We start from the raw sequence: 18,603 nt of genomic DNA on the forward strand, positions 1-18,603 counted from the left end.
AAGAAACTGTTACTAAGCAAATGTTTCAATAACAGTCCGTTGTTCAATGCAAGCCTTGAGGGGTACCTATATGGCCGACGGGCACATCATGTGTAGGGCACCTACCTATATATGTGGGACCTTTGTGGTCGGTGCTACCTAACAATTATCTGACATTCACTATTTTAGATTATTTAAATTTTCAAAAGAAATGATGGAATGTGGATAAGCGGGGAAGGCGATCAATTAGCTTGATTAATGAACATTTTTAATTATTGCCACTTGGGCAAATGCTTTTAGCTCGCGCTCGCGAGCTACAAAAAAGGGATACGTAACAACCACATACCTCGGTGATGATAAATGACAGAGCCCATTTTGGACCGTCCCATATCCGCAAATCTAGAGATGTATCCCGCAAGCACCCTTCCCCGAATGGCTGTCTGAATGCCGGGCTAATTGTGGAATGGCGGACTGTGGCTGGGTAATGGCTGGCCTGCGTTGGTCGCTCTCTGTTTATGGGCCGCTGTTAGATCATTCGTCGCGTCCCCGCTGGATGCCACAACTGGCTGCCACGTGGCCTGGTGTCGGTACTGGCATATACAGGGGCTGCATGGGGCACAGCTGCAGGGGATAATGGAAGGCGTCCCCTCCCGCATACCAGCCATTCGCCTCTCCGTCAGAGGAACAGCAATCTCCCTGCTGACAATGGGGTTAGGTTTGATCCCTCTCCTGACGCTAAACTCGTGCCTCGTAGGTCGATAATTCCCAACTACTAACTAGCGTCAGGAATGCTGATGGAATTGAATGGCATCATATGGGTATTGTAGGTGCAATCAAGTGCACATGGAACTATTTGAGTCAGCCCTCGTGACAACTTGTTAAAGTTTCCGGCAATTCATCTTATACAGGGGCAATTTATTTAACTCAAAAGCTAGGCTTTAAAATGACTAAATCTGTAAACGGTTACTTGTCTTAATACCGTTAAAGTTAGTGAGTATAGCGCAACTTAAATCGCAATTCAGCATGACGAACATTCAAGCCGGGCTTTCGTGTGAATTGCCCGGCCTCACAGGTTTGGCTCGCTATGAATTTCAAAGGAACTATGATAATCTGAGCCGCATGACATACATAACTTGCATACGTTTACTCATTACTCCACAAAAATGAGCCTTTGCTTGCTGTTGTTTAATGCAGGGGATAAACAACTTCATCGCTTCATCGCTTCCCATCTCACAAACCGACTGTCTCCGTCTATGTCTCGGCGTGGCCGGGGCGTCCCCGTCCGTCTGCCACGCCCGTCCGGTTGCCGGTGCCTCCCACGGTGTGGGGCGATGACGAGATCGCCGCCGCTGCCGGTTCCCGCGCCAGCTCCAACATCAAGGCCGGTGCGCAAGGAGGCGTCACGGCAACGCGCTGCACGAGCGGCCGCGCAGAACCCCCGGCGCCGGGGCTCTTCGCTCCGGCGAACCCGACACATGGCGCCGGCACCGGCGGGTGCACGAGCCGTGCCGACCGATTTAGTTGCGTTTCCGGCGGCCGTGCCCTCCCCGATCGCGCCGGAAACGCCCCAGGGACCGCCTCCCGCGGCGCGAGCCGCCCCCTGAGCGCGCGCGCGGCGGGCGCCCGGCGTCTCCCCTGCCTGTATCCGCTGCGCGCAGCGGCCGGTCCTCCCCCATACGGCTCCCCTCCCCCGCCGGGTCTATTTCTATCCGGGAATGGCGTCTCTCGGCCCGTCTCTGGGCTGTTTGCGGCGGCTGGGAGGAGACCGGCGGGGCGGGCGGGCGGCGGCGGCGGGGCGGAGTGGCAGCTGGCACGTGCCCGTTCGCCGGTCCCGCGCGCGTCCCCTCGCCCGCAGGTCATTAACGTGCGGAGTATCGACCGCTGCTGGCCACACGGCACGTAAATACACACCGGACACGGGGGACTCGGCGGACACACCGGACACACCGGACACAGCGCGGACACAGCGCCGGCCGGCGTCACGCGTCCAACAATGAATGGCCGGAGCCGCCGCCACGCAGCAGCTATCGTAACTTCCGGCCGAGCTGCGACGAGCCGCGACAGCCACTGTTGGAGACAGGACGGGAGGGGAGGGGTGACGCCACACCCGACCCGTCCCCGTCTCCGTCTGACACCGGTCCGGCCCGCGGGCGCTGCTGGGCCCCGCGTCTGTGTGTGACCCGAGTGACGAGTGGGGTGGCGTAACCCTGACCTCTTGAGCTCAGCTGGGAACTGTCCCACAGCGAGGCTGCAGACTCGACCGGTGCAGCAGCTGCTACGACACAGGCCTGGGGCGATGTGTGGTTGGTTAGGTCATGTGGTAACAAACGTAGCATGGAAATATAGCAGCAAGCGTAACCCGCATGCATGACCTTTATCCGCATGTTTGACGGTATACGCTGTGTGTGCCGGGATAACGAATCCGAATGTGATTAGGGCCGAACAAATAGCTGATTGAGGTGCATGGGTTAAAAAAAAAATAGTTCAAAGCGATGCCGCGCCTTACTATCGAGATAGGTCCGGGTGGAATATAACTGCGGATTCAGGGCTGCCGGCCGGGATTCCGCTTTGAGCAGTGACGGTTGAGGTGTCGCGTAATCATCTTTTCCACGTTTTATGCAATACCTCCTCTCATTCGCTTTCAGATCTGCAAGACAAAAGTTTCAGGCCAAAAGTTATAGATTTATTCATTTCGGAGCCAATCACGGACTAAGGATGGTCGTCAGCTTACGTAACCCCGCCCACTGATTGCCAGTGTCCACAACAATCGTTGACACTGTTAGGGCGTGGTCGACGTGACACCACCTCTCGACCCCCACCCAGACGCGTCACTCTCAGTCGAGGTCTTCTCTCTGTTATGATTTCTCACGTCTTATCGGTTCGCAAACATCGATCGATGACTTTTCACACGGCCTGAGTGATGAGTAGTGCGTAGGTACTCTCTCGGTGTCTTTCCTACTTGGGGGCTCATTGAGCATATATCAATGATTTCTTACATAATTACGAGTAAAATGCACCTATGTAAATTTCAATGTAAAAAGTACCTATATAATTATAGACATTCGCACATATTGACAAGCTATTGGAAGTGCATATGAATATCAAAATACAGGCATAGGAAGTTACTAATACAGCAATGAACTTTGTCGAATGTTTTGCGGAAAATATTTATTGCTTTGCTCGTTAATCAATCGCTAGTCATTGAATCGTTATAAATTATTATAATCGTGATATCGCTTTGGATACCTGATATGCTGTGAGACTGAGTCTCAAGAGAGACTGTGTCTCAAATGGTCACATATCATTTCCTTGTTCTCATTTGAATCGTGCCCAGTGAAATGCGTGTCTCACGAATCACGATATCGCTGGCTCAACTCAACTCACGACACATTACGACCACGAACAAGAAATTAGAAAACCGTGAACGTAGGGGACTTGGGACACAGTCCTACGTACCAAGCCAGTCATATAGTGTCTCGGTACGGTTCGAATCGGTGACGCCCGATGGCGAATGCCAGTGCCCATAGATCCGCGTGGCACCCCTGTGCAATGACCAATAGCCAACGGCCCAGGCCCATGAGCGCGGCGAACCCTATGGCTGTCGGCTCCTCGGCGGGGTGGACCCCACCTGGTCCAGCACCGTCCAGACATGGGGGCGGAGGGAGGGAGGGGGAGGGTCAGCAGGCATCTGTCGACCGCGCACATGCCGCTCGTCACAATAGATGGGAGAGGATAATTTCCGCCACGCGCCCGACACGCGAGAAAACAGCTGCGGCAGTAGCCGAAAGGCGAAGGACCAAAATCCACCTTTCAGCCGCGGCGAATGAACGCTATCGCCGTGACGGCTGTCGCGTGCGGCCATAAGGGCGAGTTTGCTGTGGTAGGCGGCGGCGGATGGCCCGTAGTGCCGGAGCCAGCTGACGCGGGAGGGGAGAGGCGGCTCGGCGGCGGCGTGCGGGCGGCGCGCGGGACCCAGTCGCTGGCCGGTCGGCGGAGGGGTTGGTGCGTGCGGCGCGAGCGGGCGAGATCAGCTGCGATGTCACCGGAGCAGTGCCGCATGGAGGACTCAGCCGTCATCTCCTGCTGTCCCGACCTCACCGTCACCATCAGGAAGAAAATGAACTCGTTCAAAAAGTTCAAACGGAGGATGGGCCTCGGTGAGTACAATGACCGCCATTTACGCAAACGCATGCCAATGTAAAATGTTAGTAATTGTCGGTCGTGTCATTAATTCGGAAAGGTGGTTAGAATGGTAGCTCACTATTCGACTGTCGTACCTATGTTTGAACTGGAACGTCGATGGAGCTTGAGCTTCGTGTTGGAACACGAATGTAGTGTCTTGGTAGCGTCGCTGGAATAATGACGGACGACTGTTTGCTGCGTTCGCTGTCCGTCTGTGACCTCTGGGGTCATGACACCGTGACCTGAGGTAACACCGCCGTCCCGCTGGTGACCGTCCTGCGCCCTGGGCTGTCTGGGTCGGCGGACAGCGCCAGCCAAGTTGTCAGTCACCCGATACCGTCCCAGAAACGGACCATGGACGACTTACTGCTGGTGTGGATTAGGGGGATCTAGTGTCGGCTGCGGACGGCGGACCCACGGGGATGTGTGGCATTACCGGTCACGAACCGGGCAGGCCGACTCCGCTTGCCAGCCGACTCCTCAGCGGCGTCACCGACGCGCAGCACGCGACGCTGCGGTCTGGCCGGCAGACGGTTCCCTCGCCTTACCGTGTGAGCCGATCCCAAAGCCTGATACCGAGCCAGAAACTATGCAAATCCAGCCACATGCGGCCACCTGCGACGGCGGCGGGCGACTTTTCGAGGCTTTGGCCGTGCCCAGTTCTGTGAACGGTGCAGTGCCACGTCTACCGTGACTGTCAGTCCGCCATGTATGACCGTCCGTCCGTCTCTATGTCACTCCGTAAGCGCTGATACGTTACTTGACCTCATCGAGAAGCCGTCGCCACCTCACCCCCTCCCGTGACTCCACCCTGGCACCAGACGACTGACCTGGAGAGGAGCCAGTCTGCGCGGACTCCGAGCCCAGCCCCACTGTGTCCTCGAGTTGACCGGGCTGGCTGAGGAACTGTGCCGACTTTGCCGACGCTCTATGTTGCCGTAGCGGCGGACAAGTTCCATGCGTTCAAAAGTTGACGTGTCCGTCTCAACGGTGATGTGCGGCGCATTGTTTTGGTCTCAGGAGGACCCGCTTGTCCTTGTAGCTGACCCAAGGTCACCCTCCATCCCCGCTGCCACCACGACCGCAGCTCGACGACAAAGCTTCTGTTCTTGAGCTCTTCTGAGGACAGGCCGGGGGCCATTTTAATTGTCTTCTTGCACTGTAGAATTCTCAGTGAGTTCTCTGTACGGCATTGTTGCTGGTTTTTTTTTTTTTTGCCGAGTCTGGTTCGGACACCGTGAGAGCGCCGACGGTCGGCCGGCCGACAATAAACCCACCCCGACGGCCGGATAACATTTTACCACCGTGGAGTGGTGGTTTTTGAGACTGTGCCGGCGGTCGGTGGCCCGCGCGCGGTCTGATTCTCACGGCTCTCGACGGGTTGTCCCATGACGGTGTCGCCGCGCGGCTGTTCTCTCTGCCGGGCGGTGTTCAGACCGGTGACGGAGACCGCGTTCCTCCGCGCCAGCAGCCCAGTTTCTGCGGTAGCGCACGCCGCCGGCGGTCACGTGAGTCCGACTTCTGCGGTGGCCGGCGCCCGTCGGCAGTCACGTGACCGGCGCTGCTACGGAAGCGGGGTGACGCGCCCCACTCTGAACCGCCCACTTCCCTTTTGAACGGTGGCATTTCCCGCGACTTTCGTTAGTCATTAGGCGCATCCTCTGTGTGCCACATTCCCACCGGACGCGCCGGCGGGCGGGGCTGGCGGGGCCACCCTCGCGCCTGTCCGCCGGAAGGACAGGACAGGCACAGGGGTCCGACGGTGACCTGTCTGAGCTCCGGCGGGTGTCCCGAGTGTCCAGTGTCCACTGTGACCAGTCGCTGGTCCCCCTGGCTCCGGTATGCTATACGACCCAGCTGTCTGCGGCTGGCACGGCTCCCACGCGGCCCCAGCTCGGCCGAGGAGCGCGGTGTCGGGTGCCGTCCGTCCCGTCCGTCCTCGTCTCATGTGACACGGCGCCGGACGTCTTTGTTTCGCCGCACAGCCGTCACGGTATACGGATGCACGGCTGGGTGGCCGGCCCTCCGCTCCGCACCCCTCTCGCTCCCCGCCGCTGTCCCACCGGCTGAGAACTTCTCAGCGCCGATTAACCCCGGCGGTCCCACAGTTTCTAACAAGGCCGGCGGCGGAGCGTGCGCAGTTCGCCATTAGCGCCGCGGCCGCCACGCAGCGGCTCCTGCAGTCCCACACCGCGCCGCAGCCCTTCCCAGGCAGTGTCGGAAAGAACGGCCGAGAACGGCGCCGCGGAACGTCGACAGAGGAACGGGCCGCGGAACGGTGCGCTGATGTCGAGCGAGGCGTGACTGGACGTCAGTCATGTGACGGCTGATGTCAGCTGGATACGGCTGATGTCAGCTGGGTGACGGCCGATGACGGGCACTTCCGGCGGGTGTTGACAGGCGCTGCCGTCATGTCGCGTGAGCGGTGACGGATGACGCGGCCGGCCGTCTGATGACTGATATGATGGCCGGGGACAGATGGGGTCGGACGGCTGGCAGCTGGGGACTGATCCACGGACCTCCCGGCGCTGCGGCTGGGTGCGTGTGTCGCGCGCTGACCAGCGCTGTAACACTTCGGTGGCCATCTGCCGACCGCCGGCCGGCGCTCGGCCTCGCCCCGGCGCTCGCGGCAGCCATATGACGCCGGCCTCACGCCGAGACCCACGCGGCGGCCGGCGGCTAATGGTCGCAGTAAATCCCCGCCATCATTACCCGAGTCCGGGATGAATGGGTGCCGCGCGGCTGCCGTTCCGCGACCTCCGCGCACCAGCTGCGCGTCAGCCGCCGTCCTGCTGCCGGCTCCGACGGACGCCAACTGACGGACGTCGTCTGTTTTCGGCGGATGGCAGCCGGCACACAGCCGCCAACTGGAGCAATTGCAGACAATTGCCCGACAGCATACCGCAGGAGGTCGGCGCGGCGGCGGCCCGCCGAGCTGCGTGAGGCTTTCTCCGGGCACGAGGCCGCCGAGTGCGGGTGCCGGGGCGGCCCAGGGCGCCGTGCCGCTCCCACATGCCTCTCGCCAGTGTTCCGGTACCTTTGTTTTATACCCGACCCGGCCACCGTGGGAGCGGAATGCGCTGGTGACGGGTGCAGTCGCTCCAACAACAATGAGCCCCGTTATATACACATGTTTGGGCAATATGACGGCGCTGCTGAGGCCGTCGACAACATCCCCTGTCAGCGATAGCATCAGCCGACGCACGCCACCAGTTCCGAACCAATCAAAGGGTGAGAAGGTGTGCTCTGCCCGCGGCCACCATTGTTCCCGCCGGCCGATCTCGCGGCGGCCGGCAGGATATCGGCGCCGGCTGCACGCGGCCCGGCGCCCGGCCGCTGCCGCTGCTGGTAGCGGCTTTGTGTAGCCCGCGTCCGGTGCCGAGCGGCGACTTTCCTTCGGCGCCAGCCAGGTGCGGAAGCGGTGCTGCGGCCGGCTGCCCTCGGAGGGCGAGCGGTCGCCGCCGCATCCGGCGCCGTCCTCCGCTCGGCCGAGCGCCGTCGGCCGCCGGCGCACGAGCGAGGAAACGCATTTCCGGCGCCGTGCCGGCCGCCGCCGGAGACACGGCCCGCTGCCGGCCGTCACGGGGTTAAACGAGCCGGCCGGCCGTGTCCCCTAGCCACCACCGCCGCCGCCGCCGCCGCCGCCGCCGCCGCCGCTGCAGTCAGTGACGGAACGAGCTGCCGGCCGCCGGCGCCCGCAGCCGCTCTAGCCGCGAGTGACGGTCGGACGGCCTCGTGACGCACGTCGTTCGTGACGGACCGTCGCGCTCGGGGACAATAGCCGGAACCGACGGCACTTGGTGTGCCCGTCCCGGCAGCGTCAGTGTGTGATAGTGCGTCGTGTCGCGCGGTCACCTCCGCGCCGCGAGGGACCAGCAATGAAGCTGAAGGCGCTCAAAAAGCTCAGGAACATCGGCGGTGGACTCGGTACGTAGTCGTGCGTGTGTGCATGTATAATGCACGTGTCCTCACGCTGATGGGGGAGCCGGCGAGGGGACGCCAGCAGAGCTCCGCAGGGAATGCGGCCCCGTTCGCACGGCTTTGTTTGGGCGCCGGCTGGCGGGGTGACGCTATTCATCGATTTTTGGCCGGCTATCGGCGGCAGCTGGCTGCGGTTCATGGCCCGGACCGGGACGGGGAGCTCAGCTGGAGCGTGCCGGCCGCGTCAGCGGGCCCGCGGGAGCCGCGCGGAGGGGACGCCATTCCCAGGGGGGTCGTCAGGCCTCTGACGTTCAATGGGCGCCGGAACCTGCGCCGACGGACGGCCCGGCGCCGGCGCTGAATGGAAGCATTCAGCAGCAAAAGCGATCCGGCCGTGGGGCGGGATCCGCGGACCGCGCCCTGTTGCGTAATTTGTAGGCGTTGTGTGGTCCGTGCGTGCCGACAATCAACGGCAAAAATACTTTCGAATTTGAACCATTTGGATGAGAATGAGCCTAATTGCTATTGAATTCTTGTATTCGACTAGCACAGTTCAGCTAAGTATTCACTCTCGGTCCCTTGTTCTGCGGCGTGGAACCGGAGACCGGTCATTTCGTTTGGAATGTTGGAGACGAATGTGCGCGTGCGAGCTCCATTAGCATTCCACTCCGCTTACTAAGCCGGCCGACAGTGAAGTGCTCGTCATCCCTCCTTGTGTTATACTTGGCACTAATTACGGACTCGGAGAATGCCCGCTCGCTCTCCCGGAATGCCGTGCCTGCGAACCAGAGCGGCCCGTATCCGGGTTCTGAGGTTACCTGTGTCTCTGCTCCCGGCTCTGGCGGCTGTCTTTTCCTGTCACCGAGATGGTGATCTCAGCGGAATTCCTCGCACGGCAAATCACAGCCGTTCGGTGTGTTTTATCTGCAAGTGCATGAGAATTAAAACGTTCTGGATATAGGACATTTGACTTTCCACAACGAACTCAGTATGATGACGTCTTTGCCCTCGCGACGTCGTCCGTCTCTCAGTTTGTCAGTTGACAGCGCCGCTGATGTCTGAGAAGCCATGGGAAAGTGCCACCCCGGCGCCCCGGTGGACACGGGACAGTGCAGCCGCGGTGGACACGGGGCGGTACCCCTGCCCGGCCGGACGTCGTCGCCCCCGTCGGAGCGTATAGCTAGGGACCGGACGCGTCGACTCGTATCCGGTGTGCGCACCAGTGCGGCTCACCCCGATGAGGGTCTCATCAAGCCCCTCAGTCCACCCCACCTGGATCTGGGTTACCGACGCTGCGGCTCGCTACGGCGGCCGACTGCCGTTCACACTTGGCCAGGCGACGGAACCCCTTCTTCCGGCGTGGGCGGCGGCGCCGGAAGCCAATTAATTCCCGGTCACGGGTCGGCGCTGAGCAAACACCTCCGTCCGGGCCGGATACAAAGGCCAGGACGGGGCGGCGCCGCCGGATGTGTCGGGCGCTCCTCGGCAGCGCTGGGTCCGCCCTCGGCCGGCCCGCTCGGGCGCGCACGTGCGGCCCGGGTCCGCCCTGCCCGACAGGAATTCCAGCGGGCGGGTCCCGGTCCTGCCGCCGACACTGAGGGAGGCGGGAGCGGCGCCGGAAAAAGGACGGGAATAGCGCCGGGCGGGGCGGCCGAGGGGCGCCGCTGTCTCTCCCCTGTCCCGGCTGTCAGCGCACCTGGCGAGGGACCGGGACGGAGACGGACGGGAGACGGGAATGACGGCGCGGACAGACTGGGTCTCAGGGACGGCGGCGGCGGCCTGGCCAGCGCACAGCTGTCGTCGCTCTGAGCACCGCCTGCCGTATAACCGTGGGAATTGGCCGCGTCAGAGGAGACATGTGAGCTCTGTCGGGCGCTGAGCGGCACCAGACTGAGCTGCCGGTGTCTCCTGACGGAGACAGCTCAGCCGAGACGTCGCCTCTGAACGAGCGGGGTCGACTTGCCCTCTGAAGTGCAGACGCGCGCTGCAGAGTGCAGGCTGTCGCGCTGATGTGCTCAATGAGGTGGATTGGTAAACGAGTGCAACGCTTTAGAGCGGTGACACTTGGATCGGTGGGAATTCATTACAGATGATTTGGAACTTGGAACGAACTGAAAAATGAAATAAAATAAATCAACAAGGACTGAGCTGAACGGCGGACACGCCGCTGATAAAGGTTGTTGCTGTACAAAAACCGGCGTTTTGTCAACGTCAGGCCAGTTCAAGTCCTACATAGTCGGTATATTGGGCCTTGGGTCAAGTACTCGTGGACCTGAACTTGGGCGGCCGCGACCGGAGACCTCGTGTGTGTATGTTTACCGATAACCACCCCGGGCCGATAGGAATCGTGTAGTACGATAGCCGCCAGAAACATCACTTTTTCTGGGTGAGAGGGGCCACTCGGCGGGAAGACCACAGTCTCGAGTGTTCGCGCATTTTGTGAAGTCATTGGATGTCGTCAGAAGTCATTTCTTGGAATGTCGGTTACTCTTTTTCCCCTGACCATTGTATGCATATCAGCCAGCACAATGCTCAGTTACGCCCCCTCAAACGCTTACGATCTGTCAAGGAGCCATCTCTCAGCCTTCATCGCTCTCTTCCCACACCTACACTGCAGATGACCTAGCCAGCTGATCTGACCTGATGTGACCTAACCTGCGTTCTCGTCTGTTGCAGCATCGTCCACCAACAACAGCAACCGGTACCAGGCCACCAACAACCTACCTCCGCTGCTGTTCCACCCGTGTCACGGCGAGAACATCCGTCTGATGAACGGCGGCGCCCGCGCTCAGCGCGTGGACTCCTACTGCAAGGGGATCGTGTTCAGCAGCCGGCCCGTCCGCATCAACGAAAAGGTACGCACCGGCTCTCCGCTGCCTCACAGGGTGTGCTCTTGGTGGGAGGGATGGTTGAGTTTTGACCAGATGTGCAGTGAGTGGGGTCGGGATGGTGTGCGACCTTCCCTTTTTCTTGTATCGCTCCGGCTGTTATCTTTATTTCGTCCCACCCCACCCTGTCCTGGCCTCGCCTACTATGGTCAGATCGACCCAGCCCGTCTGTCCCATTTGGCTCGTACCGGAACGGCTCGGCTTGTTAGTCCCACGTGCGCCCCATGTTTTACAAGCCCCGACTCCTCGCCACGCCACCCCTGCCCCCGGCGTAACACCGCCTCCATTTACGACCGATCGGCCGGCTCCCGATCCGCTCCTCATTAGAGCTGTATCTCATTACGGCCCGCTCCGCCGCGATAGGGAGCCGCACTGTGGCTTCCCGGGAGGGCTGATTGCAGAGGGGACGCGGACGGGACTGGGGACCGGAGGAGGACAATGGACGGGGCGCGGTCTCTGTGCACAGGCGTCCGCTCGACACGGCCGGCGCGCATTCCAGGAGGTGCACCGGATGTTGTCTTTGTGCGCTCGGCGGCCGCGTCCCTCCCGGGAGGCCGTCCGTCACTCTCCCCTCCCTCTCTCCCCTCTGTCGGCGGAACCGGCGCGGGGAGGTGGCGGCTCCGCTCGACGGCTGACCCGGCGCGCCGGTGGGTATCCAGCCGGGCCGTGTGGCGGACCTTGTCGGGCCGTCACGCCCAGCCGACCCTGTCGCCGGTCCGCCTGAGAACGGAGGTCACCCGACACAGGCGGCCACGCTCAAATGCCCCGCGGCACCGCCGGGTCACGTTCGAATCCTTTTTTTTTTTGAATTTTGCTCCCGACAGGCCGAGGCCCTGGTCGGGGTAGGGGGAAGTTACTAGCTGGCAATTAGCCAGATCTTCCGTTTTACTTTACTTTAATGCCGGCTATGTTATTCCGGCCCAAGGCAATATTAAGAACAAAGTTTACGTTAGCCCGGCTCATGTGACGTCCGGTGGAAGCAAGTGCAAGGGAAAGCCAGAAAGGGTGCCAGAGTGGCAGTGCCGAGAGGGATTTTGAGTACTTACATTTCTTGCTGCTGAATCTTGATGCTGAAATGTGGTAGTGTTGTAATGTGTGCTGTTGTTGTGTTGTGAGTTCCACCAGGAAAGTCCTAACTAGAAAAACCTGGTGCCTATCTTAGAGGGCAAAACCTGTGCGCTTTTGCCAAATTGCACAGGAAAAATCCCTTTGCTTTGATATTACGTTACGTTATATCGCTAATGTGTAAGTGTGTTTGCGGAGCTATGTGTCTCGAGTGGGCCTCAACCTTTAAGAGGGATCCCTGTCGAGAACCGCGAGAGGGATGGGCAGGTGCCGATTGCCGCCGCCGCCGCCGGAGGGACGCAAACGCGCGCGCTCGCAAACATAGACGAAATCACGGCGCAACAAGAACAATGGAAACAAAAACAATTACGATGAAACCACGAGAGAAACCAAGAGAAACCAAGAAAAACCAAGAGAAAATCATGTGTCCAAGGAGTTGGGGGAGGAGCCCACCGCCGCGTGCCAATGGTCCCCGCGGCGGCGGCTGGTGCCCGTAAGCTCGGGGCTCCTACAAAACCCCCACCAAGTGCTGACTGGTATGATTACAGAACTGACGTTTCAGTGCGGACTCCAGTGACGTAACTCCATTAAACGGGTCGTTGCGGACGGCATAGTGCCGACACCTCTTTCTCCAAGCAGATGGGGGGCAGAGGAGCCCGCCGCCGCGTGCCAATGGTCCCCGCGGCGGCGGCTGGTGCCCGTAAGCTCGGGGCTCCTTAATTGACATGGCCAGTATCCAGGAAATCAAAAAGATTGAGTCCCGCGCCCAGAACCGCTATCGACGGCTTGCCGACCACGGAACTGAGCGCGAGACTGTGCTATATGGATCGGTCTAGCCTGGAATTCTTCAGGAAAGAGAAAAGCAAGTCGAGTAGATCCGGGTGAGAATCGCCGAGGAGAGTAGGAATTGAAAGTGCAAGTTGGTTGTGGGTGATATATTGGATTATAGGTTGCCTCTCTGCTTGATATTGGGGACAGTGGATCAAGAAGTGTTCAATTGTGTATCTTATGTTACAACGTTGGCAGATTGGAGGGGGGCCTTGATCAAAGATATATTCATGTGTCAATTTAGTATGTCCGATTCTAAGTCTGGCTATAATTACTTCTTTAAGCCGGGTATTTTGATAAGCAGTCGACCAGTGTCCGATAATTGGTTTGATTGGGTGAAAGTAGTAATGTGGATTTACGTCCCATTCAAACTAGCACTCTTCGAGGCCAAACTTACCCAACCGATACCCTAACCCTCACAGTCACACCCTGGGGCTGTTCGATCCTGGAATTGTGCGTTATTTCTTGGAAGGACAAAGCTCGTGCGTGACTCATGAATGGTGTCCACTGTCCAGTGTCCAATGTCTAATAGACAGCATAGACAGTGTCTATGCTAATACTGTACCTACTGTAGCGCTGACGTATTTTGCGTTTCATTTTCAGATCATGCTGCGCCTGGCTGATGTGTCTAACCAGTGGAGCGGCGTGGTGCGTCTGGGCTTCACCAGCGTCGATCCGCGCACGCACACCCACGGCCTGCCCAAGTACGCCTGTCCTGGTGAGTATTTCGCCCCTCGCGGCACACTTTTTGCCGTATCTGTTGGTCAAGTAGGGCGGGGCTCCAGTGTTGTTGCAAGCAGGTGCGAGCTCTTGATTCAAGTGGAGATTGGCCTTGTGAGTAATTCTTGGTACGTTTGCGTAGCGTAATATTTAGGTCATGTCAGCAATCGGCACTTTGATGCGCGCGAATAAAGTTCCACATGAGTTATCGGGCACACGGGGCGGGTCAAAGCTCGTTCCTTTCGAGCCGTCTGCGTGTTTGTGTTACCTACTGTTCAAATCGTCTTGCCTCGAAATCAAAACACAGCTCTGTTGACATTCGCGAAAGCTCGGCAAAGCTTTTTGCGGTTATCATCGCGCTGTTTTGTTCGGCGTCTGACTGTCAACGTTTCGGCAGATTTGACCAGCAAGCCTGGTTTCTGGGCCAAGGCGATGTCGGAGCGCTACGCTGAGCCGGGCTGCGTGTTCTTCTACTACGTCACTGCCGGCGGCGATGTCCACTTCGGCCTCAACAACGAGGAGAAGGGCATCTTCTTCTCGGGCGTGGACGTGTCGCGCCCGCTCTGGTGTCTGGTGGACATCTACGGCAACGCCACCGCCCTCGAGATCGTCCGTGAGTTCCCACAGCGCCTCGCCGTGTTATCCGCGCTTGTTTCGCTATCTCATCCGTGTAAACGGCCGGTTCCCATCACTGGCAGGCCCACTTGACTTTAGCTGACCCTGCGACCGAGGCCTTGCTGAGCCGGGTGCGCCGCATAGTTTTCTTTTCTCCATCGGGTCTGCCGGTTTTTGTGGAACGGGACAGCACAGTGAGCACTTGATCTCCAGGGAAGGTTCAAGGCTCGCGAGCCCTGTGGCCGGGCTGCCGAGATTAGAACCTGACTGGCGATAAGTCGCGCGCCCACTTTCCGGGAGCCCGGGAGCGGCGGGCGGCTGGGCTGACCGGCCGAGCGGCGGCGGGTGACGCGTGGGAAAGTGTCGGCCGACGGCGGCGGGCGCGGCGCGCCGCGGCCGATGCGTGTCGCTCACCGGTCGCTGTCGACACGACGCCGAAGCCGTGACGGGCGCCGCCGCCCGCCCGCTGGGAACGGAGAGCAGAGACGGCCGCGTTACGTGCCGCCAGATTTCCCGACTCAGCTTTGTGCTGAGTCGGAGTGGAGTCACAGCGCCGGGCGCTCTCACACAGTCGGCTCTCACGACGGACATTTGGCAACAAAGACGCAGTCCAGGCGTAAAGCGCTCTAGGTCGGCGCGGCCTACCGTGGGACTTTTGTGCAATAATGGAATCATTTGCTGGGCGCAGTTACGAGTTTCGAGTATTCTCTGGTGCTCTCCCACGATTGTCTGAGCACCCAGTGGATGACCGTGTGCTTCAGTATCCATTGTTTGACCGTGTGCTCTCCTTGTGTCCTCAGAGCCGCAGCCGGCGCCTCTGCCCGTGCTTCGGCCGACCAACGAGGAGCTGGAGCGATGGACGCGACCGGCGCTGGCCGCTCTCACCATCAACGCTCCACCGCCGCACGCGCAGCAGCCTCCGCTGCCTCTGCCGGCTCCGCAGCCGCAGCCGCCGGCGCTGGCCGTCAAGTACCACACCCACTGCGTCTTCTCCCCGCTGCTGCTGCACCCGTGAGTATACCGTACCGGGGCGGAGCGGGGAGTCCCGCTGCTTTTCCGCAGACCCGCCTGTGGTTTTCTTGGCACGGCTTTTGATCGGTTAGGCTGATGTTGGCGGTTGGCTGGGGCGGGATGGGGGCGGGGCTGTCAGCGGTCTGCTCCCCAGAAGTCTTTGTTTTCACGGCCAGTCATGTAGCATACCGTTCTCCGCTGTGGCTACGGTACACGAAACCGTCAGCCGCTATCAACGGAACGTTTCGTGATAGAGCTTTGTTCGGTAACGGTGATTTTCTGCTCGGCAGACCGTTTCGATTTGACTGCTGACAACGCACAGTGTCGGGCCCATTCAATCCATGCATTGTACTCGGCCGTCGATATGCCTCGTGCGTTCAGAATCGAGCGCTCGAGTGACACTACTGTGCCTTTCGCCCGCTTCCGGCGACTTTCGCCGAGTCTAGCCATGCTCTGCCTCGTCCCGCTGACATGAACAGTTTTCAACCGTTCTCCGCATCTAATCGATCCCCGCTGCCGTTACCCGTAACTGACGACCCTCCTTCCATTCCCTGTGTCTGACGGCCTTCCTTCTCTCCTTTTCTCTGTGTCTGACCATCCCTCGCCTTCATGCTCTGTGACTGAACTGCCCAGTACCCACGTCTCTCGTTCTCCACGTCTGACGGTCCTCTGTCTCTCTCGTTGCAGGCGTGTGCGTGGCCGGAACGTGACCGTCTCGCCGGACCGGACCGTAGCTGCTCGCCTCGAGGGCGAGTTCTGTAACGGCTACGTGTTCGGCCAGCGGCCGCTGCGGCTCGGCGAGCGGCTGGTCGTGCAGGTGCTCTCCCGGTGCAGCCTGTACGTGGGCGGTCTGGCGTTCGGCCTGACCTCGTGTGACCCGTCTCGGCTGACGCCCGCTGAGCTGCCCGATGATGCTGACCTGCTGTTGGACCGGCCCGAGTACTGGGTGCTGGCGAAGGATGTGGCACGCACCCCGGCGCCTGGTGACGAGCTCAGCTTCAAGATCAACGGCACCGGCGCCGTGGAGTTCTCGAGGAACGGCGGCGCGGCTCAGGTGCTGATGCACGTGGACGCCTCGCTGGACCTGTGGCCGGTGCTGGATGTGTTCGGCGGCACCGGCCGGATCCGCGTGCTCGGCGTCACCTCCGAGCTGACGCCGGGCTGCGCGGCCCCTCCGCCGGTGCGCGCTGGCTCCGAGCACAGTCTGCCGGTGCCGGCGCGGCCGAGCCAGCCGCTGCCGCCGCCGCCGGCCGAGCTGCAGCCGGCCGCCGCCGCCGACTGCGCCGTCTGCTTCGAGCGCGCCTCGGACGCGGCGCTCTACTCGTGCGGCCACGTGTGCATGTGCTACTGCTGCGCCGTGCAGTGGAAGGCGCGCGGTGGTGCAGTGTGCCCCATTTGCCGGGCGCCCATCAGGGACGTGATCAGGCTCTACCGCAGCTAGGACAGGGCGCGGCGGTACAGAGGGACAACTCGGGACAGTAGGTTGGCGAACTCGCGGACCAGACCGACTGTGGGGTACAGAGTTCCGTCTGTAGTCAGGTGTGGCACTGAGCGATAGTCAGGACGCCAGACGAGCTCCGGCGGCGCCGCAGAGGACAGGTGGCGCCCCCCACCGAGCAGAGAGTGTAAGATAGTGAGAGCTGTTCTTCCTCTGGACAGAGCAACAGGCAGCTGGGCTTGCACCGCACGGGAACGGGAGTGGAGTTTGGGAAGTGGGAGTTGATGTGACAAGTTTGTCGGAGGCGTGATATGCTAGTCAAACAATTGCCTCCTTCCTCACTTAGTGTGCGTGTATGTGTGTTTTCTGTATACCATGTAAGTGTTGTTTCTTCGTACATCTGTCGTTGACTAGACACTTGCTAATCTGTTTTCTTCTGCAAGGAAACTATCCCCTGGTTGATTCTAGTCGTAGCCAAGAAGTTGACATATTATTTAACGCAAGAGTATATATGCACATCGTGATTATGTTGTGTATTGTGGGCGCACGCAATACATTTTCTACGTAAATGTACTAATTAGTTTGTCACTGTGACATTTGGATTTTCGGTTAGTCTGGTGGAGGGATGGCCCAGTTACGGTTTGTGAGGATAAGCAGACAGTTCGACGAGCAAGGGAGCGTGGAAATTCATCCGACTTGATAAACCTCCGATGACAAGTCCGTACCTACTCAAAACATTATATGACTCACTTGAAAAGCAAAGCAGATAGTGACAATTAGGATGGGTTTACGCATCAAAGATCGCAAGACGGTTGCCTTCTAGATTTAAAACACCCAGGTGGTCACCGTACAAAGCCTGCCATACCTAAACGCATTAGTTTGGAACTAATCCAGACCGTGCGTTCCTCATAATCAAACAGCGGAACTAAGCCACGTCCGGACCCCTACACTTGACCCCGACCTCTAAACGTCTAAATCATCTCTGGAGACCTTGGCCAGGATAATGAGGATCCAGCTCGGCAATGAGGGTTTGTTTCGGGAGTGAGTAGAATTTCCGCCGTTTGTTTCGTGTGTTTCACCGCTCCTGACATGAGGCCTGTCGCCGGAACTTAGGACAGCGCTGGCTGACGACTGGCTCCCGCTGACGAGCGGTGATGGGATCTGTTGGGAGACCCGTGTTGTCCTGACGGGGTTACATCAATGCCCTGTCGAAATATGACGACGTATCGTGGGTGGGAAAGGCAGAAGAGTAGGGCACTGGGAGACAATCGAGACATGACAGGGTAGATATTGTAACAATGTAAAAGAAGGCGAATTTAGAAACGCTCACCATGATAGGGGCGATTTGATGTAAGGGCAGCATTGCAGCTTTAAGTGTCTAAGAAGCACCGACGGATGAGAACGTAAGAAGCTAGTCGTGTGAGTCTGGAGAGAGTAAAATGATCTGTACTGGGGTCAGAACAGCTAACCCAAGATACGCTGAATGGCGAGCAACGTCTGTGACGGTCAATACATATGGGAACTGTTGGAAGTTTCCACGTATGTACATATCTACGGTACTGCGAAACCACTAATCATTCCTAGTCTGATCAAATTCCAATTCTGCCCCAAACGCGAGCGACTCCTCTGCTCATTTCAGACCCAGGTTCAACCACAATCCGGGTCGGATCACTCATATCTTCTGCTCTCCCGATAACAGCACTTTTCCACTTCAGCGGAAAAAGGAGCGACCAGCGGCACGCGCCCGAGCAAAAAAGGCCGGCACGTGCCCCTCGCCGAGATAAAATAACTGACCGTTGGGATACAGTCGAGAACTGATGGAGAGCGGCGCGCCCGGCGCCCCTGGGTGGGTTTTTGTACGGTCTAGGGACGGTCAGTCGTGACAGGACGGTGATGAAATCGCCGGCAGGAGACCAGAGGACACGCTCAAAACGGGCGGCGTCAGATGCGCCGACG

The 18,603-nt window shown here is 59.4% G+C and overlaps 1 protein-coding gene across 2 annotated transcripts; it reads left to right on the top strand.

The window, feature by feature from the left end:
* The first annotated feature begins 3,909 nt into the window (after positions 1–3,909).
* Positions 3,910–17,220, top strand: LOC122365735 (protein neuralized-like). Of its 2 annotated transcripts, none has more exons than XM_043337206.1 (6): positions 3,910–4,136; positions 10,759–10,937; positions 13,467–13,581; positions 13,981–14,196; positions 14,999–15,209; positions 15,897–17,220. In XM_043337206.1, exons 1-6 carry the CDS (start codon positions 4,016–4,018, stop codon positions 16,648–16,650), a joined length of 1,596 nt encoding a protein of 531 aa, XP_043193141.1. In that variant the 5' UTR covers positions 3,910–4,015; the 3' UTR covers positions 16,651–17,220. The 2 variants fall into 2 exon arrangements, with proteins under 2 accessions (XP_043193141.1, XP_043193142.1); XM_043337207.1 differs by lacking the exon at positions 3,910–4,136 and adding an exon at positions 7,827–8,088.
* The last annotated feature ends 1,383 nt before the right edge of the window (positions 17,221–18,603 follow it).

Source organism: Amphibalanus amphitrite, unplaced genomic scaffold (assembly GCF_019059575.1).
Source record: "Amphibalanus amphitrite isolate SeventyFive unplaced genomic scaffold, NRLGWU_Aamphi_draft 000759F_arrow, whole genome shotgun sequence".
NCBI classification, from domain to species: Eukaryota; Metazoa; Arthropoda; class Thecostraca; order Balanomorpha; family Balanidae; genus Amphibalanus; species Amphibalanus amphitrite.